General features: G+C 50.3%; 1 protein-coding gene across 2 annotated transcripts in view; it reads left to right on the top strand.

Annotated features, from left to right (window-relative positions):
- Nucleotides 1–20,694, top strand: part of Wdr25 (WD repeat domain 25) — a 129,297-nt gene extending 108,603 nt beyond the window's left edge. Inside the window, exons 6-8 of one of the 2 annotated variants that reach the window (XM_052185034.1) lie at nt 17,536–17,649; nt 18,583–18,723; nt 19,419–20,694. In XM_052185034.1, coding sequence (XP_052040994.1) covers nt 17,536–17,649; nt 18,583–18,723; nt 19,419–19,640 — 477 coding nt within the window. In that variant the 3' untranslated portion in view covers nt 19,641–20,694. Of the gene's footprint in view, nt 1–17,478; nt 17,650–18,582; nt 18,724–19,418 lie in introns of both variants that reach the window. The other variant, XM_052185033.1, reaches the window with a different exon arrangement.
- Nucleotides 20,695–21,144: the final 450 nt, after the last annotated feature.

Genomic DNA, 21,144 nt, shown 5'->3' with positions numbered 1-21,144 from the left:
ACTTCGATCATTCGCCCATTATTCTCTCCTGTCTCCCCTTCTCCTCCAGAAGATGCCACATAGGCTGGCAGTAGCTGGGTCTCTTTCCCTATTGTCGCTTACTTAGGATAAGACAGACCGTGATCTGTAGAGGGGGTGCACTGAGGACCTCTGTGACTTAAAGTGGAGAGGCACTAGGGCCCCATGGAGGCCCAGGACATGGACAGATGTGGGTGGGCTGGAGAGTTGTGACCTCTTGGTGGCCATCATGACCCCAGCAGTATGAAGAGGACAATACCCAGCAGTGCCCAGTTCTCCCAGCTGCCCGCCCCACCAATGGCTGGGGCCTCCACCGCAGCTCTCTGGGCATATGCATTTGCATTTTAATGTGGTTTTTCTCCAGCTTAATATCACATCATTAGCATTTCCCATACAGTTAAAAGACTTTTGGATGCTATAATTTTTAACAATTATCCAGTACGCCATGATGTATTTAACCAGTCCTTTGTTGTGTGTATTTATCTCTCTCTTTTTCTTTATTACAGCACTGAGGTACTCATCTAACTTCCTAGGTGGGGTGCTGGCCAGATGCATGCATGCATGTTAGGGCTGAGTACCTCCCCTCCTTCCAGAACAGCTGCCTGGTTCATTCATCATCTTCCTTGTCTGGGCCACTGGGAGGCTTATGTAGGCCTAGTTCTGTCTGAAGAGGAGCCAGTGCGGAGAGGAGGGTTGTGTACAGTGACCAAGGAGGTTTCTGACTGGGCTCAGAGTCCCAGGAGGAAGCAGACAGAATCTAAGTCCAGGGGAGGCTGGCTGCCTCCCTTTCCTTGAGTGTCCTGGGTCCAGCAGGTCCAGGTATGACGTTCCTCATCTCTTCACGCCTCCTCCCACCCTTTGCTTATTAGTCCCAGCATGCCAGACGAATACAGAAGTCAGATCTTGGTGTCAGATAGGATGTATGGAACAGTAATGAGCACTGAAGGGGAGACGGAGGGAGCACTAAGAGGATGGAGGACTTGCTCCTGTGCAGTCAGCATCAGTAAGTAGGTCCTGCAGCCTGCCTGGCCCCACCACCATCCAGGCCTTGCTCCTATCCTCTGCATGGGCCGTACACACTTGCATGTGCCTCCCTGATGTACACTGTGTGTGCGAGCGCAGGCGCCTGGGTATAGGTGTGCCCCATTCATTCCCACCTCTGTCTCTTTGCAGTGTATGTAGTTCAGGGTCTGCCTGTCCCTAGACACGTCCCTGTCCCCAGTTCACTGGCCTGTCAGTCAGACTGGTTTATCTCAGACTCTCCTGTCCAGGCGCCCTGGCCTTGGAGGGTATAGAAGTAGGGGTGATGGTTGTCAGAGGAACATGAGTCAGGGGGAGACATACCCGCAGCTCAGCCAAGGGCATCCTGGCCGCATCTGTTTGTCCTATGGAGTTCCTGGGATGTCAGGGCCTGGTTTGGTGCCTCTGCAGTTTGATGACAGCTGGGACATGTGAATCTCTTCCCCCACCCTCCTGTCCAGCCTGGAGAGCCTCTATACCTTTCACTGTGCTGAATTCCAGGGCCAGGGACACCTGAGGGCTGGTACCTGACTGTGGCAGACCTTCAGTGCTGGGGCCTGGGGAACGAATGCCATTAGCTCTTCTGCTTCGTCCCTTTCCCTCGTGGTCTGGATCCATAATTTGAAATTTCAGAGTGGCCAGTCCACTGCTTTTTCTGGGGGAACCTGGCCCCAGTAACAGCAGGAAACACTAATTGAACAGCTACTATATTGGCATGCAGCATGGCAGATCAAGCATCAGGCTGCAGATTCGTCACAGTGGTAGTCAGGTCTCATGTCTGGCTGTGTGGTCCTGGGCAGTATACACAGTCCTCATCTGTACCATGAGGGTGCTAACCTTGACTTCCTAGAATGTCCCCGAGGACTGTGGGTAATATGTATGGCACACAGTAGGTGTTTTTTTGCTCAGATGGTTACAGCAGACCCAGCCCTCCATGAGCTCACTCACAGTGGTCGAGCTGTCCTAGTTTACTAACAGCAGGATAGATCTGTTCCTACAGCTGGGTTCACCCTGACCAAAATGCCAAGCATCTGTGCGGTCACACAGGATGGCGCCCAGGGCCGTCACGGCCAGCAGGGCATCACAGGCTCCGGCCAGTGTTCTCCTGCACCTTTGATAAATTTTTAAAAGGCAAAAGTGAATTAATTATTGCTGAGTAAGTGGTCACAGACCGCATGGAAAGAAGCTTAGATGGAATCTTGGGTGTCAGTGGTGGTGTCAGTGGTATGGGTGTTGCCCACGGTGCCCCAGGAGCTGCTACTCCACTGTGGGAGCCCAGCCAGTCACACTCTCAGCTGGGACAGGAGCCACGCAGGCCCCCCGAGGCAGCCGTGACAGGAGTGGGTCCCCGCTTCTGTTGGCATCTGCTCCTCACTCCCTCCAAGAACCCCTCATGAGACAGCTCCTTGGGCCGCACTGTGAGGGTCACACCAGGAAGACCATGTGGGCCTGGGCGGCTGGAGGTCCCTGGGTGGACAGTGCTGGAGGCTGGTGTCACTGTGCCATCTGGGTGTCCACTGGGTGTCCGCTGTGTTAGGGGGCTGAAAGTCCTTGCCAGCCCATGGTGTGGCTCAGCCGAGACCTTCCCAGTGTCAGCAGTTGGCCAACTCGACCGACTGCACTTGTGCCTGAGTCAGTTCAAGTTCCTCCCTAGGGGCCTACAAACAAAGAAGGGCCGAGTGTCCATGAAATAGAGGATGCTGGTTCATCTCACCAGGCCTAGGTGTCGCCACTAGGGCGGAAACTGGCTCTGCCCTATTGTCTCTGGAGGCCATGCGATGATCTCAAAGGGGTGAGCTAGTGATTTCATATAGGCACATTTAGGGGTTTTAAAGTATGCATAGGAGTTTTCCAGGCAACAAGTCACATTAGGGTATTTTAGGCCTAAGGATAGTGTCAGGCAAGGATATCCCTAGGTGAGAGAATAGATGCTAAAGGGTTGTGTGGCTAGAGGCCCCATAGCTTCTGGGCGTGCATATGCATGTGTGCCTCTGTACCTGTGTGTGTGTACGTGCATGTGAGTGTACATACTTATTCAGAGGAAGGTTAGGAAAGAATGCCAGACCAGTGGTTGGAGCTGGTCAGGACAGGGCCTCCACCCCAGCTATCTGTGGATTGTGCCCCAGAGCCAAACAAAGGGAGGCGTTGGATACTGAGACCTCCTCACAGATCCTAGAGTGCTCCCAGCTTGTCTGCAGGGAAGCAGGCAGCTCATCAGTCACACCTAGGTGTGAAGGGGAAGGTGTCCTCCCAGCATATGGTTATTAACGTGTGCGCCATCTTTAAGCCTCATTAGGCAGTGTTAAATGCTAATGAATTTAGAGAGGGGTGTCTTGGGGCCTCTGTTTCCTTGGAAACATTTGAGAGCAGGTGCTTTCTAATGAGCTGTACCTATTTTAAAAGTGAGCAGTGGGGGCTCTTTGATAGGCCGGCTCTCAGATGCTGATGGGCCAGCGTGCACAGAGTGGCGGAGCTGCGAGGCCAGCGAGATGCGCTGTGCTCTCTGGAATAGCATCTCTCTGGTGGTTTCTATAGAAACGGCCAGCACCTAGGTAGGAGCACAGCCTAGCTCCAGGTTTGCTTACGCAACACTGGGCACACCCAACATCAGAAGACTGGATCCTGTGGGCATGGGACAGATGCGCATCGCCGCAGCTGTACCACGCGATATTAATTGTGTCTTTTCTCCACCTACCCCATCCCCACCCTGCCTATTATTCAAGCCCAGCCGATGAGAAGGAGTATGAACATTTGTGGAGCTAATTCCTCCCTGCAGAGCACGTTAAAGAAACTTTTCATTACTGAAAAATTTAAATATCCACCAAAGTAGAGAAGCTACTTAATGACCCTGCACAAGAAGCACTTCTGAGTGGTTATGAGCTGGTGGCCAGCCTTGATTTATTCTAATCCCACCCATTCCTCAACAGCCTCCATCCTCCCTTCCCTTTTTCTCCCCTCCCCTCCCCGCCTTCCTCTCCCTTCCCCTCTCACTGGGTAATTTAGAAGTAAATCTCAGACATCTATTTTATTTGTAAATACTTTTTTTTTAAAGATAAGGACTTCAAAATTATTATAATACCATTATCCATTGTAAGACTTCACCAGTAATTCCTTAATACCATCAAATATCCAGTCTATGTTCAGATTTCCCTATAGCCTTCTAATTTGCCTTAAGTAGTTGCCCTGTTCAAATCAGGACCTAAACATTTGGTTGATAAGTCTCTTGAGTCTTGTTTAATCTGCAGGCTTTCTTTATAATGTATTTATTGGTAATAAACTGGCCGCTTGTCCGTTCTTTCTCCAGTGTCTCCCTGATGGTGCCACTCACATATGCCTCTGCTCTCTGCGCCTCACAAGCCACTCTACCTGGCAGCTCGACTCTGGCATGTGCACACAGGTCTCCTGGGCAGCTGTGTTCTGTACCACGAGCTGTTGCCGCCCATCCATATCATATGTGACACAGGGATGTCCCCAGCCAGGGCTTTCTTTACAGGACTCACCCATGCTCAGCCGTGGCCCAGAGTATCCAACGGGAAATCTCAGGAATCAACTGATCATTGTGACTGTTAGGATGTCACACGGTCTCATGCTGCCCACAGTATCCACACTGTGTGTGCCGCCGACCTGCCTGCCTGCCTGCCAGCCACCCTGCTGCTTTCTGTTTTCACAGTCTTCCGTGGCACCCCGGTCCTTGTGTTCACACAACCATTGCTTACTTAATAATGACCCCACATCCAAGAAGAGAGGTGTCAGCCACTCCATGTGTCGAAGTGAAGATGTGAAGCTGTCAGAGGAAGAAGAGTCATGTGTGGGGCTTGCTGAGAGCCCTTGTATTAGTCTGTGTTCTACTGCTGTGAAGAGACGCCATGACCGCGGCGACTCTTATAAAGGACACCATTTAATGGGGGCTGGCTTACAGTTTTGGGATTTAGTCCCCTTTGGTCATGGGAGAGGCATGGCAGCATTCAGGCAGACACAGTGCTGAAGAAGACCTGAGAGTTCTGGATCTGGATCCACAGGCAGTAGGAAGAGAGAGAGCCTCAGGGTGTCGCTTGAGTATTTGAAATGCCAAAGCCCACCATTGACACACTTCCTCCAACAAGGCCACACTTACTCCAGCAAGGACATAGCTCCCAATTCTTGTCAAGTAGCACCGCTCCTTAATAAGCAGTATTCGAGTATCAGTGCCTGTGGAGGTGGTTCCTACCCAGACCCTAGACCCTGGTACATTAAGGCATCCCAACACTGCATGGCCTGCCTACCTTTATTATAGTATATCCTTATCGTTTGCTCCATTTAGTGTTCAATTATTGGTATTGATCTCTCTTTGTACATAAATTACAAGTTAAATTTCTTCATATATACATACTAGTTTGGATGTGATTTGTTTCACAAGGGCTAATTGCTCTGGAAATGATCCTCAGTATAGTGAGGTTGGAGGTTGGGGCGGGGGCAGGATGTGAGACCCTGCTGTGGAGGGGTCAGTGGTGAGGTCGCTGTTCCCAGACACAGGTCACAGTGGCTCCTGGGAGAGTGAGTTGCTCACTCTATTGCTACTCTTGCTACTTTGTTTTTCAAGACAGGATCTCTCTATGTAGCCCTGACTGTCCTGGAACCTGGTATGGAAACCAGGATAGATTCCAACTCACAAGAGATGTCCTGCCTCTGCCTCTAACCTCGAGTGCTGAGATGGAAGTGTGCACCACCTGAACTTTTTAAATTTGGTGTTGGATTATTTCCAGCTGACTTTACTGCATTATGTGTTTTTGTATACTTTGTTCATAGGTTGACTTGATTATTAAAAAACAGTAACCCTTGGCTTTCTGACATGAGTCTAACCCAGCTGTGATACACCATCCTCAAAGCCATCCTCAAATGTGTCTGGGTTCAGATTGGCAATTGTTAAGGACTCTGCATCCCCAAGGATTATTACTCTGTACTTCACTTCTTGTCTGCTTTTAATGTGAGATTAATGCTGGACTCAGGAACGTCAACTGTGACTCCTCTTACAGTCTCTAACTAGTCATGTTGGCTTTAGTTCCTTCTTAATCCTTGACAGAGTACTCAAGGAAGGCCATCTGAAGCTGCGCTTTCTAGTAAGAAGATGATAAAATAATAACAACAGTAAAAAATATGATAAGTAACAATACAACAATATAATACCATACATAACAATATACAATAATATATCATATATAATAATGTAATGCATACTGTACAGTATAACATATAACAATGTGGAGTTAGCACAGCTTCTCCCTTGACCCTGTCAAGGAAGTGTGGATGTCATTCAAGATGGTGGGCTCTGCTGCCACACGCCTGCCACAGAGCCTGCCTCCTTTATCACTTCAGCAGCTGCTCGCTTGTCCCGCCGAGCATGGCTCAGTGTCTTTCCTGTTGCAGGACCTTCTTAGGCTTTCTCCCACTGGGCCTCGGTGACGAGAGTCCTCTCAGCCCCGGGAACTGCCTTTATTTGCTACTGCTGTGTTCTTGGCTCCCTCTTCTAACCGCCTTGTGGGCTCAGACGACAGAGCACAAACAGCACATGTTTGAAGTATGAAGGAAGTTTCATGAACCTTGACATATATAGACATTCATACATATATATTTTTATGTATATAGAAACACGTATAAAAATAAAAATGGCCTTCCCACGCATCCCTGGCTGACCGAGAAGTCTCCATGTAGCCTAGGCTGGCTTTGAACCGACGTCCTTTCCTCTGCCCCCTAAATGTGTTGATTACGGGCATGCACCACCATGCTCGGTTACCTACGTCATAGATAGAGTATTCGTGCATCTAATACACATCTCCACATCAGAATCATTAATGTGCCCATTACCTCCAGAAACTGGTGTGGCTGTTCGTTCACTCTGGCGAGTTCTATAGTTCTGGACTTTATATTAAAGTTGGGTCCAGTTAGAATTAATTTTGTATATGGTCAAGGTCAGATGGAATTTTGTATTTCTAACTGCGGGTGATCTGTATTCCTGTAAGTGGTACCTTTCTGTCCCCGTGGGACAGCAGCTGCTGCCCCTGTGTGGGTCTGCCTCACGCTCTGAGCCTTACCCCTCCATCTGAATTGTCGTCTACCTCGTAAGGAATCTCAGGCCTGGCCAGCACACGCTTTGTTCTTTGCCATCCTAATGGCTGTGATTTTTATCTCATCCGCATTCTGATTTGCAATCACCTTGTCAAACTCTAGCAAAATGAGACAAAGTCTACTTGAACTTTGCTATCCTGTCTGCAGTTGCGTGAGAACGGAGCTCTGAATGAGCCTGCAATTTCTGACCCGGGAGCAGTCTTTTGTACCTGTCAGGAATCGGTAGTTTTTCCTAGCTCCTGGTCAGGCTCATCCCTGTGTATTAACTTTTTTTTTTTTTTTTTGATGCTGTGATTGTAAGTCATAGTGAGTAACAAGCTTTGTAGCTAGTTTTCAAAATTTCAATTTGTGATTGCTTATTGTTAGGGAAACAATAAGCCTCTGAATACCCGCCTTGGATTCTGCAGCTCTCCTACAGGCCTTTGTTCTGGGGTGCACTCCGTAGATGCTAGGCGTGCTCTTAAAAATAGGTAATCATGGCACCTGTAACCCTGGTCCGCTTTTCTTGTTCTCTTCCAGCTTAGATGGACTGACTTACCTATTAATTACTTATCTTTCCTTGTTCTGGGACCTGTCTCAGACATGGACCACAGTGCTGTCTGGCCGCTCTGAGAGTGGCCAGCTGTGCCCGGGGTCCTGGGTTCCAGAGGGAGGGCCGCCATCTTCTCCCTGTCGCAGGGTTACCCACTTGGCCCTCTTGTTCAGTTTCCCGAATTAGCCTTTTTTTTTTTCTTCTAATTTTCTGAGATTTTTATGTTGTGAGCAGTTGGATTTTATTAGATACCCATTCCTACTTTGATGGAATTAATTTAATCATGATTTGTTGCTGTTTTTGTTATTTTAAATTCTGTTAATGTGAGATTTGCCAGTTGATTTTCAGACATTAGAGCGCCCGTGTGTTTGTGGAGTAGACCTTCCGTCATCACGTCTTCCCTTGATGATCTGTGCATCCGTCACGAGGGTGTGGATCTCAGGGTCCCTGGAACCTGCACGAGGGTGTGGTGTTAGGCTGAGGGCACCCTTCATCAGCTTTCTGAAGTTGTGCAGATGGACGTAGTTAACTAGTGAGGCCACTTTGCATGCAGTTGTCTCTGCAGACAGGCCTGAACACACACTTACTAACCTATGATCTACGTCCCTCTCTGGGTGACTCTTGGCTGTTGTTTCTCTTTCGAGATGGCTGCTCATTTCATCAAAGGCAGAAATGTGGACGGAATATTTGTCTTGATGGCGTTTTATATCTGAATCATTCCCAGGGTTGTCTTCCTGCTCCACACATCTCTGATGCTGCTAAGACACCCACCCCAGCAGCCCACTGAAGATTTATGAATGCCATCGCCTTTCAAAGCAGTGTGTTTTGGTTTCACTTGGTTTTTGTTATTTGTTTTGTGTTCTGAAGAAGCAGGAATTTCTTTTCTATCCTGTTTACCCTTTCATCCGCCTACTGTGGAATTTCATTTTCTCTCCTGTTTCTAGTTCCCTTCCGTGGGAGTTGAGGTCATTGCTTGAGACTTTTCTTCTTCTACTCGATCAGCACTGCCAATTTCCCTGTAGGCATCCCATCTCTGCCGAGCAGTGCGGAGGTATTGTGTTTTTATGTTCATTCAGTTTGAAATACTTTCTCATTTCCTTTTTGATTTATTCTTGACCTGTGGATTATTTAAAAGTTTGTATTTAAATTCCCAAGACATGAGACTTTTCCCAAATGCCTTTGTTATTCGTTTCTAACTTAATTCTACTGTAGGTAGAGGATGTACATTGTATATTTTGGTTCTTTTAAACTGAGACTCGTTTGATGTTCTATCACGGTGTGTTTCCTGCTGCCCTGTGTACCGTCTACTCCGTTCTGTCAGTGTAGTTGGCAGTATTGGGCAGGTCTTCCATACTCTTTTTGTCTCTCTGTCTTTTCTATAGGAGCAGCCATGTTGTAGTTTGAATGTATATGTTTTTCCATATTTACACCATTCAGTGAGTGTAATGCTCATTTTTTTCTTGCTGCTGTGACTTGAAGAGAAGCAACTTCAGGAGGCTTTCATCTGCCTCACAGTTTGAGGCGGACAGCTCTTTACAGTAGGGAACATGGTGGCCTGAGCAGGTGGCTGGCTGGTCACATTGCATCTGTGGTCAGAAAGCAGATCATAAACCGGAAGCAGAACAGGCTATGGAGTTTCAAGGCTGACCCATCTGTCAGTGACACACTTCCTCTAGCAAGTCTCCACCTCCGGAAGGTTCTACAGCATTCCCAAATGGCCTCATTGGCAGGGGACCCTGGGTCCATACAGCCTATGAGGAATCTCACGTTCACACAACAGGGATGCATTTACAGATGGCTCCAGGGTTAGTGGGATGGCCCCATGGGTAAAGATACCTGCCACATAAGTCTGGCAATCTGAGTTTGACTCCCAGGACCCACATGAAGGTGGAAGGGGTGGACCAGCTCCACAGAGTTGCCCTCTGACTTCTAGATGCAGGTGCTCACACCTGTGATGTAAATCATATTAGTAAATCTGAAAACAATTTAAAACAAGAGATCAGTGCTCTGGGAGGTGATGTGTTAGGAGATGAATCTTCTTTCAAGTGGAATTAACATCCTTGCAAGGGTCAGAGGGTCAGTACTCTCTCCATGCTCTTCCATGTCTCCTGCCCTGTGAAGACAGAAGTTGTCTCCTCTGTTCCCTCTGTCTGGTGAGACTGCAAGAAAGTGCAGAACCTCCCACCACACTCTATCTTCTAGTGCCTTGATCTCGGGCTTTCCAAACTGCAGAGCTGTGAGAAATAACATTGTCTCATACCTCAGCGACCGAGGGAACTAGAGCAAGCCAACAATGCTGGCGCCTTAGAGCAGGTCTGAGGCCTTCTCAATTCTCTTGGTTTGGAGTTCACACTTCTGTTTGAAGTTCTGTACTAGTTGCCTGAGGGCTAGGATTCTGCTTTTCTGCCATGAACCAAAGTTCCCAAAAGAAGCTGTGACTGAACCTTCTGCAAACCCCATTAGCACATTAAAGCGTTGGTGGCCGTGTGGGGAGGCTGGATTGTTGCCGGTCCACAGCCTAATTACAATTTATCTGGAGTGATCTTTATTCTCCTACATAGCCATTCCTTTCCCACCTTTATGTCAGACCTAATGTCCTGTGACTAACAGATAAAAACCTCAGGAATGGATTAACTTTATAACACCCTCGTTTCTATCAACCAAAAGCCAGAGTCCTCAGACAGCATCCAATGCCTGTATTTGGGATTCTCCGGTTTGCTGTTCTGTTTCTAAAAAACTTTCTAAGGGAACATAGAATAGAAAGACCCCTAAATCTGTGTTATAGATTTAAGGGTTTTTGTTGTTGTTTTAACGTTAATCTTTATTTGTGTTCTGGCCCTTGCATACCACAGTGAAGGTAAAGGGGCGACGTTTTGGGAGTCAGTTTTCTCCTCTCACGATGTAGGTCCTAGGACTTGGATTCAGACCATCAGGTTTGGTAGCAGGCACCAACCATCACCTGCTGAGTTGTCGAGCCAGCCCTGGAATTCTTAACAGCTGTCCTCCTTACTCATGTGACCTCTTTCCTGAAAGACTTATCATATACAGGGTTTCAACTTTACCACTCTGTGATATGTTATTATTTCCAGTGGACATAGCTATTTTTTAAAAGTTGATAACAAACTTGTTGTCCATCTCACTGCTAAGCCCTGTTCTCTCAGGTTGCCTTTGAGGACAGTTAAGTTTGTCCAGTGGAAGCAGGGACAGCCCTTCCTGGAACCCTGTCACCTGTTACCCCACTGCTTGTGGTAGTTGTTAGTTTTGCATCTCTGTGATCAAAACACATGATGAGGAGCAACTCAGAGGAGGGCCATTTGTCTGGGCTTCAGAATTCCAGTCTGGCATGGTGGAGAGGCTGTCGCAGGGCCTCAGCAGTACTGTGAGTGGTAGACACTGTTCATCACAGCAGACCTGCAACAGGGAGGCTAGAACCCAGGCCCGCCCCTGGTGACCTTCTCCTGAAGGTCCCCTGCTCTCCCTAAATGGCACAAATGGCAGGGGTAAGGAGCCTGTGTGGCCCTCAGCCCCAGCAGGAAGCCACCCAGTGGTTGTGTATTGTGAGGGTCTCACCCTCGGGTTCTGTCGGTCTCGGAGGAGGCTGTTAGCATGCTTGACCTGTTCGGGTCTGGTAGTTCCTGTCACGGGCGTGTGTAGTGTCCTAACATGAAGAATGGCCTGGCCATGATGTGTCTTACCTGCCAGAAAGATCCCCGGGCATAACTCGACTCACCCCGGCCTCCCTCCCTCCCGGCGGGCGGAGCTGGCTGCTTTCCCTGCACACTCGGGAAGTCGCCCCATCAGCTGTGTCTGGATTGTGTTTTCGAGATAAGCTGAGGCCTCCATCTCTTCACTATCCCTCTTATCCATAGTGGCTCTCCCAGTGCTAACGCGGCCACTCTGCCTTTCATTTGATTAGCTTTAATATGGTGTGGCTTTCAACCAAGCACTTTGAGTCTATCTGGTTCGTTTTATGTGAAGTGGTTTTCTGGTGGATGAGCCTGTTGAGTTTTTTTTTTTTTTAATTTCCATTTATTTACTTTTGAAACAGAATCTGGCCTCAGACTCCTGGATCCATGCTACCTTCCTTCCCCAGACTCCTAAGAAAGTTGGCCTGCAGGCGGAGGCACTACGTCTTGCTTTGCTGGAACTTCAGGGAAAAAAATAATAAATCCAACTTGATAGGTTTTAGTTAGTGGCTTAAATAATTTACATACAAAGTGATTATTGATGTGGTTAAATTGGCCTCTGCCATTTACCGCTCTCCATTTGTCTTTTTCCTTTGCTTCTCTCCTGCCTTGTTGGGTTGCATGAGCATTTTCTGTTGTGTCATGGGCTATAGCTTGGGTGAGTGTCCCCCGCGGCTCACATCTAGTACCCTCCTTCTTTCTCCTTCAGGAAGTCCATTGACAAGATGGTTAAGGCTGTGTTTGTTTTTACTTCGGAATAGCAGTTGTGTCATAACAGTGGACTTGCTGATAGTGAGCGCTCACTGTATGCCTTTCTGCCCTGCCAATCTTTCTGTAGCTGCTCATTGGACGCCCACCTGCTGCTGTTTGCATTTCTTTAGCCTTTTGAGTTTGGTCCAGGCCTTTTATCACAACATTTAGATGGTAGCTAAGTGGAAGGGACCCTTATGGGCTTGGTTGGGGTACTCTGTTTCATGTTAATGTTGTACAGTGACCACCCTCCACCCCCCACCCCACACACTGAGATCTTTCCATGGTCTGAGTAGATTTCCTCTGCAGTGACATGTATGCCACCAGTGCTGTGTGACACACTGTCACCACATGTGTGCCACAGTTACAGCAGTTCTTAAAGTCCTGGACTGTCACCATTCTGGGGAGCCTCCCTGGGTTTAGGGGCCACAGTCAGCTCTCTGGTAGCATTCAGTGTCCTCTGCTGTCTGTGGACAGAGTGGGCAGTATTGTTTGTTTGTTTGGTTGCTTGGTTGCTTGGCTCTTTGAGACAGGGTTTCTCTGTAGCTGTGGATGTCCTGGGACCAGCTCTGCAGATCAGGCTGGCTTTGAGCTTAGAGATCCATCCACCCACCTCTCGGCTAGCAGTGTTTTCGTTGTTAAGACAGAGTTCATCATCTCTCCTGACTCCCAGTTCAAATGTAAGCTTGCGGGCTTTGTACTCTCACTGCATGGTTATTTTAAACTTTTTTTCTGGGAAAATTTTTATTTGCATTTACTGTGGCATTTTCTTTTTGGTATCAGCAGTCAGTGACTGGGAAATGCTCTGACCTTCTGGAAGGTTTCTCTTGCTGTTGTTCTCATTGTTCACAACGTGTGTCCACTTAGGCCACCGCCAGATTGCTGATGTCCATTAATAACATGTATTCAACTAAGGAGCTGCCATTAAATTATCGTGCTTTAAACTCTCTTAAAAGCAATCCTATTTGTGCGGTTAACCTACCAAATCAATACTTGGTTAATTTGATTTGCTTAATTATGCCTTCACATTTTAAAAATTGCCTTTTAAGTTAATTTTGTAGTATAATTTAATTTAATAAAATATGTCCATGAGTCTAGAGAAAGGCTTGGCAACGAGAGCATATAAGCCCCATCTGGCCTATGACCCGTTTTTATGTGACCCCTGGGCTAAACGTGGGCACTGTGCCTGTAACCAACTCTAATATGCACACACACACACACACACACACACAGCTACATACTGCAACAGTGACTCAGTGACTATATGTGCTTCATGAAATGTAAACTGTCTGTCATCAGCGGTCCTTATTCATGGATGAAATCTACAAAGCAAGATCTTTTTAAAAAAGGATTTGTATTTGTATGTGTGTGTGCACGTGTGTGTGTGTGTGTGTGTGTGTGTGTATGTATGTATGTATACATGCCAGCCACATGTGTGCAGGTGGCCAGGGAGGTATTGCATGTCCTGGAGCTGGAGCTCTAGGAGGTTGTGAGCTGACGTGGGTGCTAACCAGGAGGATGTGGATGCTGAGAATGGAGCCTAGATCCTCAGGAAGAGCAAGAAGTGTCCTAACCACTGAGCCATCTCTCCAGCTCCCAGAGAAATGATCGAATCCTCCTGGTCACCCCATCCCCTACCTTCTGTCCCTCCCTTCCTCTCCTGGTAAAATATACTTACTTATTTCTACTTTAAGCTTAAATTTCTATTGTGTGCTTGTTAAATGGGATCTTAAGTGTGGCCTGCTCTGTGGCTAAAGATGACGTTGGACTTCAGACCCTCCTGCCTTGACCTGCCAAGTGCAGAGCTTTGACGGCGTGCGCCCACACCTGCCTGCTCCACAGTGCTGCTGCGCACGCCTCTCCATCACCCCTGCTCATTCTCTCTCCCGCTCTGCAGCAGGGCTCTGAACATGCGGCCCTGGAGTTGGCTTTAGCAAGACTGGTGTGGCCACAGGCATGGTGCTACCCATGTCCTCACTGCTCTCCGTGGGTATGCTGGGCGGTTGGTTTCCAGTTCTTCACTGTCTTTGACATCACATCGACATCTTGGTGTTCTGCCCATGCCACCCTATAACCATTTCCTGGGCGTGGGGTGGGCTGTGGCTTGCAGGGCGCCAGCACACGGGTAGTGTTGTCCGGGGCTGCCCAGTCCCTCCTCCTGAGTCTGCATCTCTGCCAGCAGCTTATAGCTGTCCAGCACCCTGACACCACCCAACAGAGGTGCTGTCAGACTCTGGGAGTTTGCTCCTTTAATAGGCAAGGGATGACATTTAAGTTTGCTTAAACTGTTCTTGTTATGAGCGAGGTTGGAGCCATTTCCCTGCTGATGAGCTGCGTCCTCTCGCCATCTGTGGAGCTCGGGCTTTGTCGTCTTGTCTCAGAAGCTGCTGGCGTTGCAGATGGTAACCTTTGCATCTAATGCCCCTCCCACGTGGCTGCCCTCTGCGCCCGTTGTGTATCTGCTTGTTTTCTGGCTGTGAGTGAGTTGTGTTAGTTACTCGTCACTTGGTCAGCCTGACCGGCTTCTCTCTCACCGTTCCTGGCTGAAGAGCTGTGACCGGGAAGGCCCAGCCCACAGAGGAATCCAGCCATGCCGTCTTCTCTCATCTCTATGCGTTCATTTGTTTTATTAATGTGAAGTTTTGTTGCTTCTCTAATGTCTACAGACACGTTAATAGTCATTCGCAAAGCCCTGTGACTGGCTCAGCCTTAGAGACAAGCCCTGTGCCTGTGCTCTGGGGCTGGCATGTATAGACTGTCACATTCTCACACTTGGAGAAGCCCGTATGCCTCTTATCAGGGAAATGGACCAATCTCCGAGCAGAGACCTGGGCCATGGCCAGACCTCACTGAAACAGCCAATTCGGTCCAAGAGAACCGGGCCCCCAAAGAGGCAGAGCTGTGCCTTGGTGGGTTTCCACAGTCCAGAGGAGTCCAGGTCGATTGACTGCAGGTGGTCTCCATCCTCAGCTATGACACAAGCTGTCGTCTACCTTCCCCAAGGCCAGGCTTTTCCAGTGGGCCTGCGGCTGCCAGTGGAGCCTCTCCTCCTTGGCTCCAGTCCTGAGGTAGGGTATGCCAGCTGCCAGGGTAATAATCAAGGTTGCCGTAAAACTCACCAGCCTACAGGGCATGCCACAGCAGGAAGGAAAGTGTCATGTTCAGTGATGAGCTCTCTCAGAAGGCCAACTTCCTGCCCGCAGCTGTGCCTCATTGGCAGGGTTCATCTATAACACAGCCCGTTTCCCTGGCCATTTGCTTTATGAGGCCCTAATGAACTGGGCTATCTATAGCCGTTCTGAGAAGATGTGTGCCTTTTGTTCTGGTAACGTTTACTTGGAAGGTGCAGGGTACAGGTGGTTCTGACGTGGGTAGCTGATGGCCCCTGGGCACGTCTTTCTGGGCTGTTGTCCTGACTCGGAAGACACAGGGAGAGCCCCCAGATGCTTCCGTATACCCAAGGTGGCTACAGAGCACAGGTCTTCAAGGCCACACGTATCCCAGGGCACACGTGGTGCCCACTAACTGCTGTCCCCTATGACCTGGAAGGCTCTACATGGATTCACCAGGGAGAAGTCTCCAGGCTACCTGCAGAGATGTGTCTAGAGGGGAGGCCAGGCCAGACCTGTTTCTCACTCTGCAGTCTCAGTCTCCTTCCTAGTTAGCTCTCAATGGCTGGCGACCGGTCCTGCGGTTGATGGAGACAGTTAGAGAAGGGCGAGCGGAGGTGTCTTGACATGGCCACAGAGTCCCAAAGGACACCATGGGAAAAGACCCCTGAGCTGAGGGGGGGCCTCAGTTTGCTTGCCGACCCCTCTGCCCACCAGAAAGCTGCAAAGGCGGCAGTGTGCTCAGACATTGGCTGTTGTGTAAGCTTGCGGAGCAGATGTTGGGGGCTCGATATGTCCTGCCAGTCCCAGGTCCTAGGTCCTGCCTCAGCGTCACACCTATCTGGGGCACATCTCAGCAGCAGTGTGGGTCCTGGGTGCGTAGAGCTCTTTCCTGCGACCTTGTGAACCTGTGCCCATGAATCCTGATCTCAGGGGATGATGACACACAAGAAAGCAGGCAGCTCCTGTCGCCCTGTCCTCCCTTCATGGCTCTGCAGGGCTGGCCTCTCCTCTTCAGGGCTTGGGGGAGGGTGGGTCTTCGTCAGGGTGGGGGAGGGTGGCTCTACTTGTGAAGAGGCCAAGTCCTTTGATGCCCATGTTTGCCCCCAGTAACTCACAGAGGCAGGAACTGGCCAGCAGATAACCCAGTCGTGAGCCCCTGGGAGGCAGCTGGGATGGGCGAGGCCTGGCCTCATCTGCTTCTGTGACTAGAGCTCATTTGGTAGCCAGTGGAACCAATGACCCCAGAACTGTGTGTCTGCTGTAGCCGTGTGGTGGCACCCAGGGAACCGATGACCCCGTGGCCAGCGCCAGTGGGCTGGCTGGAGCCCTGGCTGTGCCTCCCAGACAGCAGGGGTGGGGGTGGGGGTGGGGGTCTCCTCAGCATTGCCCTGTGTGCCATGTGGGAGCTTGTTCAGTGGAGAGGCTCTGAGTCCTTGTGTCCTTGTGCTGGGCCCCGCTTCTACCGGACCAGGCGTGTCAGAGCAGGAGCTGGGTTTGACACGCTGAAGACAGTGGCCACGTCTGGTTCCCCTCGTTTAGGAGAGGAGGCTGTGAGATGCGGTGATGATCTTTAGAAAATAAAGCATATCTTTAAAAGTCAGATGCGTTCTGCTGGGTGGTCGTGGCGTGGGTCTTTAATATCAGCCCTCAGGAGGTAGAGGCAGGTGGATCTCTGTGAGTTCAAGGACAGCCTGGTCGAGCGAGCAAGTTCCAGAAAACCAAAATCAAAACCAAAACCAAATGTGAACTACATTCTGAAACTTGGGTCCTAAGAATGCTTGTTCCCTGGGTTGTTGTTACACATCCAGGGACAGTAGTCCAGACTTTGTAGCTGTGAGCTACGTGATATATTCAGGCCCTCTCAGAGGAATGACCCCATTATTGCCGGGTGGCGCCATACTCCTTAGGTACTGAGGGCAAGGTGGGATCCCCGTTCCTAAAGTGAGTTCATTGTATATGGCTGCTGTCGAGGGACCCTGCCAGCCCAGGAAACAAGTGTATCCCACTGGACCTACCCACATACTGACAGAGAGGGGCGGGCATAACTGGCGGGCCAACTTGCATCTCAGAGGTCATTGGTTCCCAAGAGCAACAGCTATGGCCTGGTGAGGTTGGAAAGTTACGGAAACCATCTATGCTGGGGCTGCAGGGAGTATGTATGGCCCAGAATAGGTTCATTGGCCCTGCCCATCCTAGACTCCCCCTGGATAGGCACCTTCCCCATGCCCACCATGGTGACTAGCGTCTACTCTTCCAGGTGGTGAAAGGCTACAAGGCCACTATCCAGCAGACCCTGGATATTCTCTTCCTCCAGGAAGGCTCTGAGTTCCTTAGCAGCACCGACGCATCCACGCGGGACTCTGCTGACCGGACCATTATCGCCTGGGATTTCCGGACTGCTGCCAAGATCTCCAACCAGATCTTCCACGTGAGGAGCCCTGGGTTGAGTTGTTTTGCGTGTCAGCCATGGGAATAGTTATGTAGCCCTGAGTTGGGGCCCTGGTGACTTTCTGTCTTGGGGAGGGAGAGGTCATCTATTTGAGGTGTCTAGGGCAGGGATAGTCAGTCAAAGGTTGGGTCTAGGACTGCTGCACACAGTGACAGCCTGCCTGGCCCAGCCACCCAGGAAAAGTGCACAGAGTAGATAGTGGCTTTGATGGTAGCACCTCGTGGAGTACTAAGAAGTAGAGAAGAAGGAATGCTTATAAAGATCAAGCACAGCGTCGGGCACAGAGTCCTCTGTGATAGTAGAATAGTTGTGACCAACCCAGCACCATCATCGCTACCAACCTCACTGTGGCTGTGATCACCACCTCTATTACCAGTACTCCCACCATACTCCCACCATATCCCAGTCACTGTGCTCACCACCACCATCCCACCACCCTCTCCGTCACAACCATGGTAATGGTCACCACTGCCATCACCATCACCTTTTGTGCTTCCTATCACTGTCTTTTGGTTATGCTCCATATACGTCACACACACACACACACACACACACACACACACACACACCCATATATGGGACATATTTCAGTTTGCCACATGCTCACAGATGACTCTGTCACATGGAAAGGGGTAAGGAATGAGCACCCTCCATGCCCTGCAGACTGGACCCCTCTTGTTGACACCCTGTTTAGCCCACTAGAATTTATCTCAGGCTCCAGAGCAGCAGGATAAAGCAGTAGTGTTGTTTTAAATCTCCTGAGTGTGTGGTGACTTGTTACAGCAGCAGCCACCCATGCAGACTCCTAGCCAAGGTCCAGAAGAAGTGGACAGAGCCCAGAGAGCAGGGGATCTGTGGGAGGCAAAACTCCCCAGTGGTATCGCTCACCCCTCCATGGTCCTGCTTTCTCAGGAGAGGTACACGTGCCCCAGCCTCGCCTTGCATCCGAGAGAGCCTGTGTTCCTGGCACAAACCAATGGCAACTACCTGGCCCTCTTCTCCTCCGTGTGGCCCTATCGGATGAGCAGACGGAGGCGCTATGAAGGCCACAAGGTACTGTCATCTTTGTTACCCAGGTCAAATGCTGACCATGGGCCCCACAGCTTCCAGCCAGGGCACGTGGATCCCCTGGGTACTCTGCTGCCCACATGGGTGACTGCTGGCTGTGTGGACGAGGGTCCACTCAAGGCCCGGCCACAGAGCAGGGGGGCACACGCCAGCTCACGTATCATGGGGCTGGGAATAGGCGCAGCGGAGGAGAGACTTGGCAGCCATTTCTCTGTGTACTCCTTTTCTGCATAAGGCTTGCTTTGCTGAGCTGGAAGAGGCTAGGGAGTCACTGACTATGTGGTACCAGACCCCAGCTCTGCAGACACTGCCACACCTGGGTCCCATTCCCAGGACACTGTGGCTGGGGCCACTGTCCATGAAGATCACGCCCTAGGCTGTGCAGTCGAGCTACATATGCATAGATTTAGTAAGCTTACAGTTGGTGCTGGCCATTCATAACTGTACTGGAGACCTGCATGGGTCACAGATCTGACAGGACTGCAGGGGCTAGTGGCCTTGGGACACCAGTCCACACCACCATGGTGCAGGCACACAGCAGGAGCTCAGCTTTTGACCTTGGGGTCACTAGCTAGAAAGCCAGCCCTGTGCTCAGCAGCTGCTCGGCCTCAGCTCATCCCCTGCAGTGTGAGGTAAGTAGCCGCCCCCTCACAGGTAGCTCTGTCTGTCTTTCTCCACAGGTGGAAGGCTATGCGGTGGGCTGTGAGTGCTCCCCGTGTGGGGACCTGCTGGTGACAGGCAGCGCCGATGGCCGGGTGTTGATGTTCAGTTTCCGCACTGCCAGCCGGGCGTGCACACTACAAGGGCACACGCAGGCCTGCCTCGGCACCACCTACCATCCTGTGCTGCCTTCTGTCCTCGGGACCTGCTCCTGGGGAGGAGACATCAAGATCTGGCACTAACTGGCAACTGAGACCCTGCCCCGGGTGGGTGACCGGAGGCTAGGCTGCTCCTACTGCCTGTGGAGCCTCAGTGACTGGTCTATAAAATAGGGGTGAGAAGCCATCTCAGCATGCAAGGGCTGTGCTAGCAAAGGCGTTTTCCAAGTCACTGGTGACACACAGTAAGTGTGTGCTCTGTAGGATTTGGTTGGTTGATTGGGTTTTTTGCTTGTTTGTTTGTTTGTTTTGTTTGTTTGTTTCTGGTTTTTCGAGACAGGGTTTTTCTGTATAGCCCAGGTGGTCCCAGAACTCAGGCTGGCCTCGAACTCAGAGACCCACCTTCCTCTGCCTCCTGAGCGCTGAGACAAAAGGTGTGCGCCACCACGCCTGGTGTGGTTTTTCTTAATGTGATTTTGGCAATGAGCACATATTAGCAGTGTCTTCCTGCCTTCTTACTGCAGATAGGGGAGCGTGAGGTGGGACAGTTGCCTGCTGGTCCTAAGACCGTTATCCTTCAGACAGTGAGGCTTCGGGGAGTGTGTCTGCACCGGAGCTCAACGTACCACAGCACCCCCCCACCCTGCCCCTGTTATATACCAACAACTGTGTTTCTTCCCACCCATCTCTGGTCTGCTGCCCTGCTGCTTGCCCACTGCCCGGTGGGTGGTCTGTGTTGGCCAAAGCTATGCATCTACCCTGAAGGAGTGAGAGGGGCAGGATCTCAGAAGCACCAACAGAGACTGAGTGAGCTGGATTTGGAAGTGTGGTGGTTTAAATAAGAATGGGCCTTGTGGGCTCACCCAGTTGAACTTGTGGGGAGTGGAACTGCTTGAAAGGATTAGGAGGATTAGGTGTGGCCTTGTGGGAGGAAGTGTGTCACTGGAGGTGGACTTTGAGGCTTCCAAAGCTCACGCCAGGTCCAATGCATTTCTCTCCACCTTCAGATCAGGATGTAGAACTCTCAGCTACTGCTCCAGCACCGTGCTTGGATGCTGCCATGCCTCCCACCATGATGATAATGGACTGAACCTCTGACTGTAAACCAGCCCCAATTAAATGCTTTTTAAAATAAGAATTGCCGTGGTCATGGTGTTTCTTCACAGCAGTAGAACAGAGACTTAGACAGGAAGCCTGGCTCTCTAGGGACTAGGACTCTAGGGCCTATGACTCCAAACACTATCAGAATTGTAACTAGGACTGCCTGATGGTCCAGGGACTCACTTACAGGTTCCGTGGGTGTCGTGGTACGTGAAAGAGGTAGGGAGGGGAGGAGTGGGGAAGAGAGAAGGGTAAGAGGGAGACGGAGAGGAAGGGAGGAGGAGGACAGAAAGGAAGGAGGCCTAGGATTTGGCAGAGGGGTGTGTGACTTCACACCTTACCCCCTTCTGCACTCTAGTTCCAGGCATGACCTGTCCCCTTCCCTCCCTGCCCCAGTTCCTCATCTGTGGAGCAGCCTGCAGGTGTGCTGGGGAGCTGGAAGAGTTGCTCACACTGAGCCTTAGGGCCCCGGGGATGCCGCGTGAGG

This window comes from Apodemus sylvaticus, chromosome 6 (assembly GCF_947179515.1).
Source record: "Apodemus sylvaticus chromosome 6, mApoSyl1.1, whole genome shotgun sequence".
Classification (NCBI taxonomy): Eukaryota; Metazoa; Chordata; class Mammalia; order Rodentia; family Muridae; genus Apodemus; species Apodemus sylvaticus.
The sequence above is the reverse complement of the archived record's forward strand: the minus strand, read 5'-3'. Positions and strand labels throughout refer to the sequence as shown.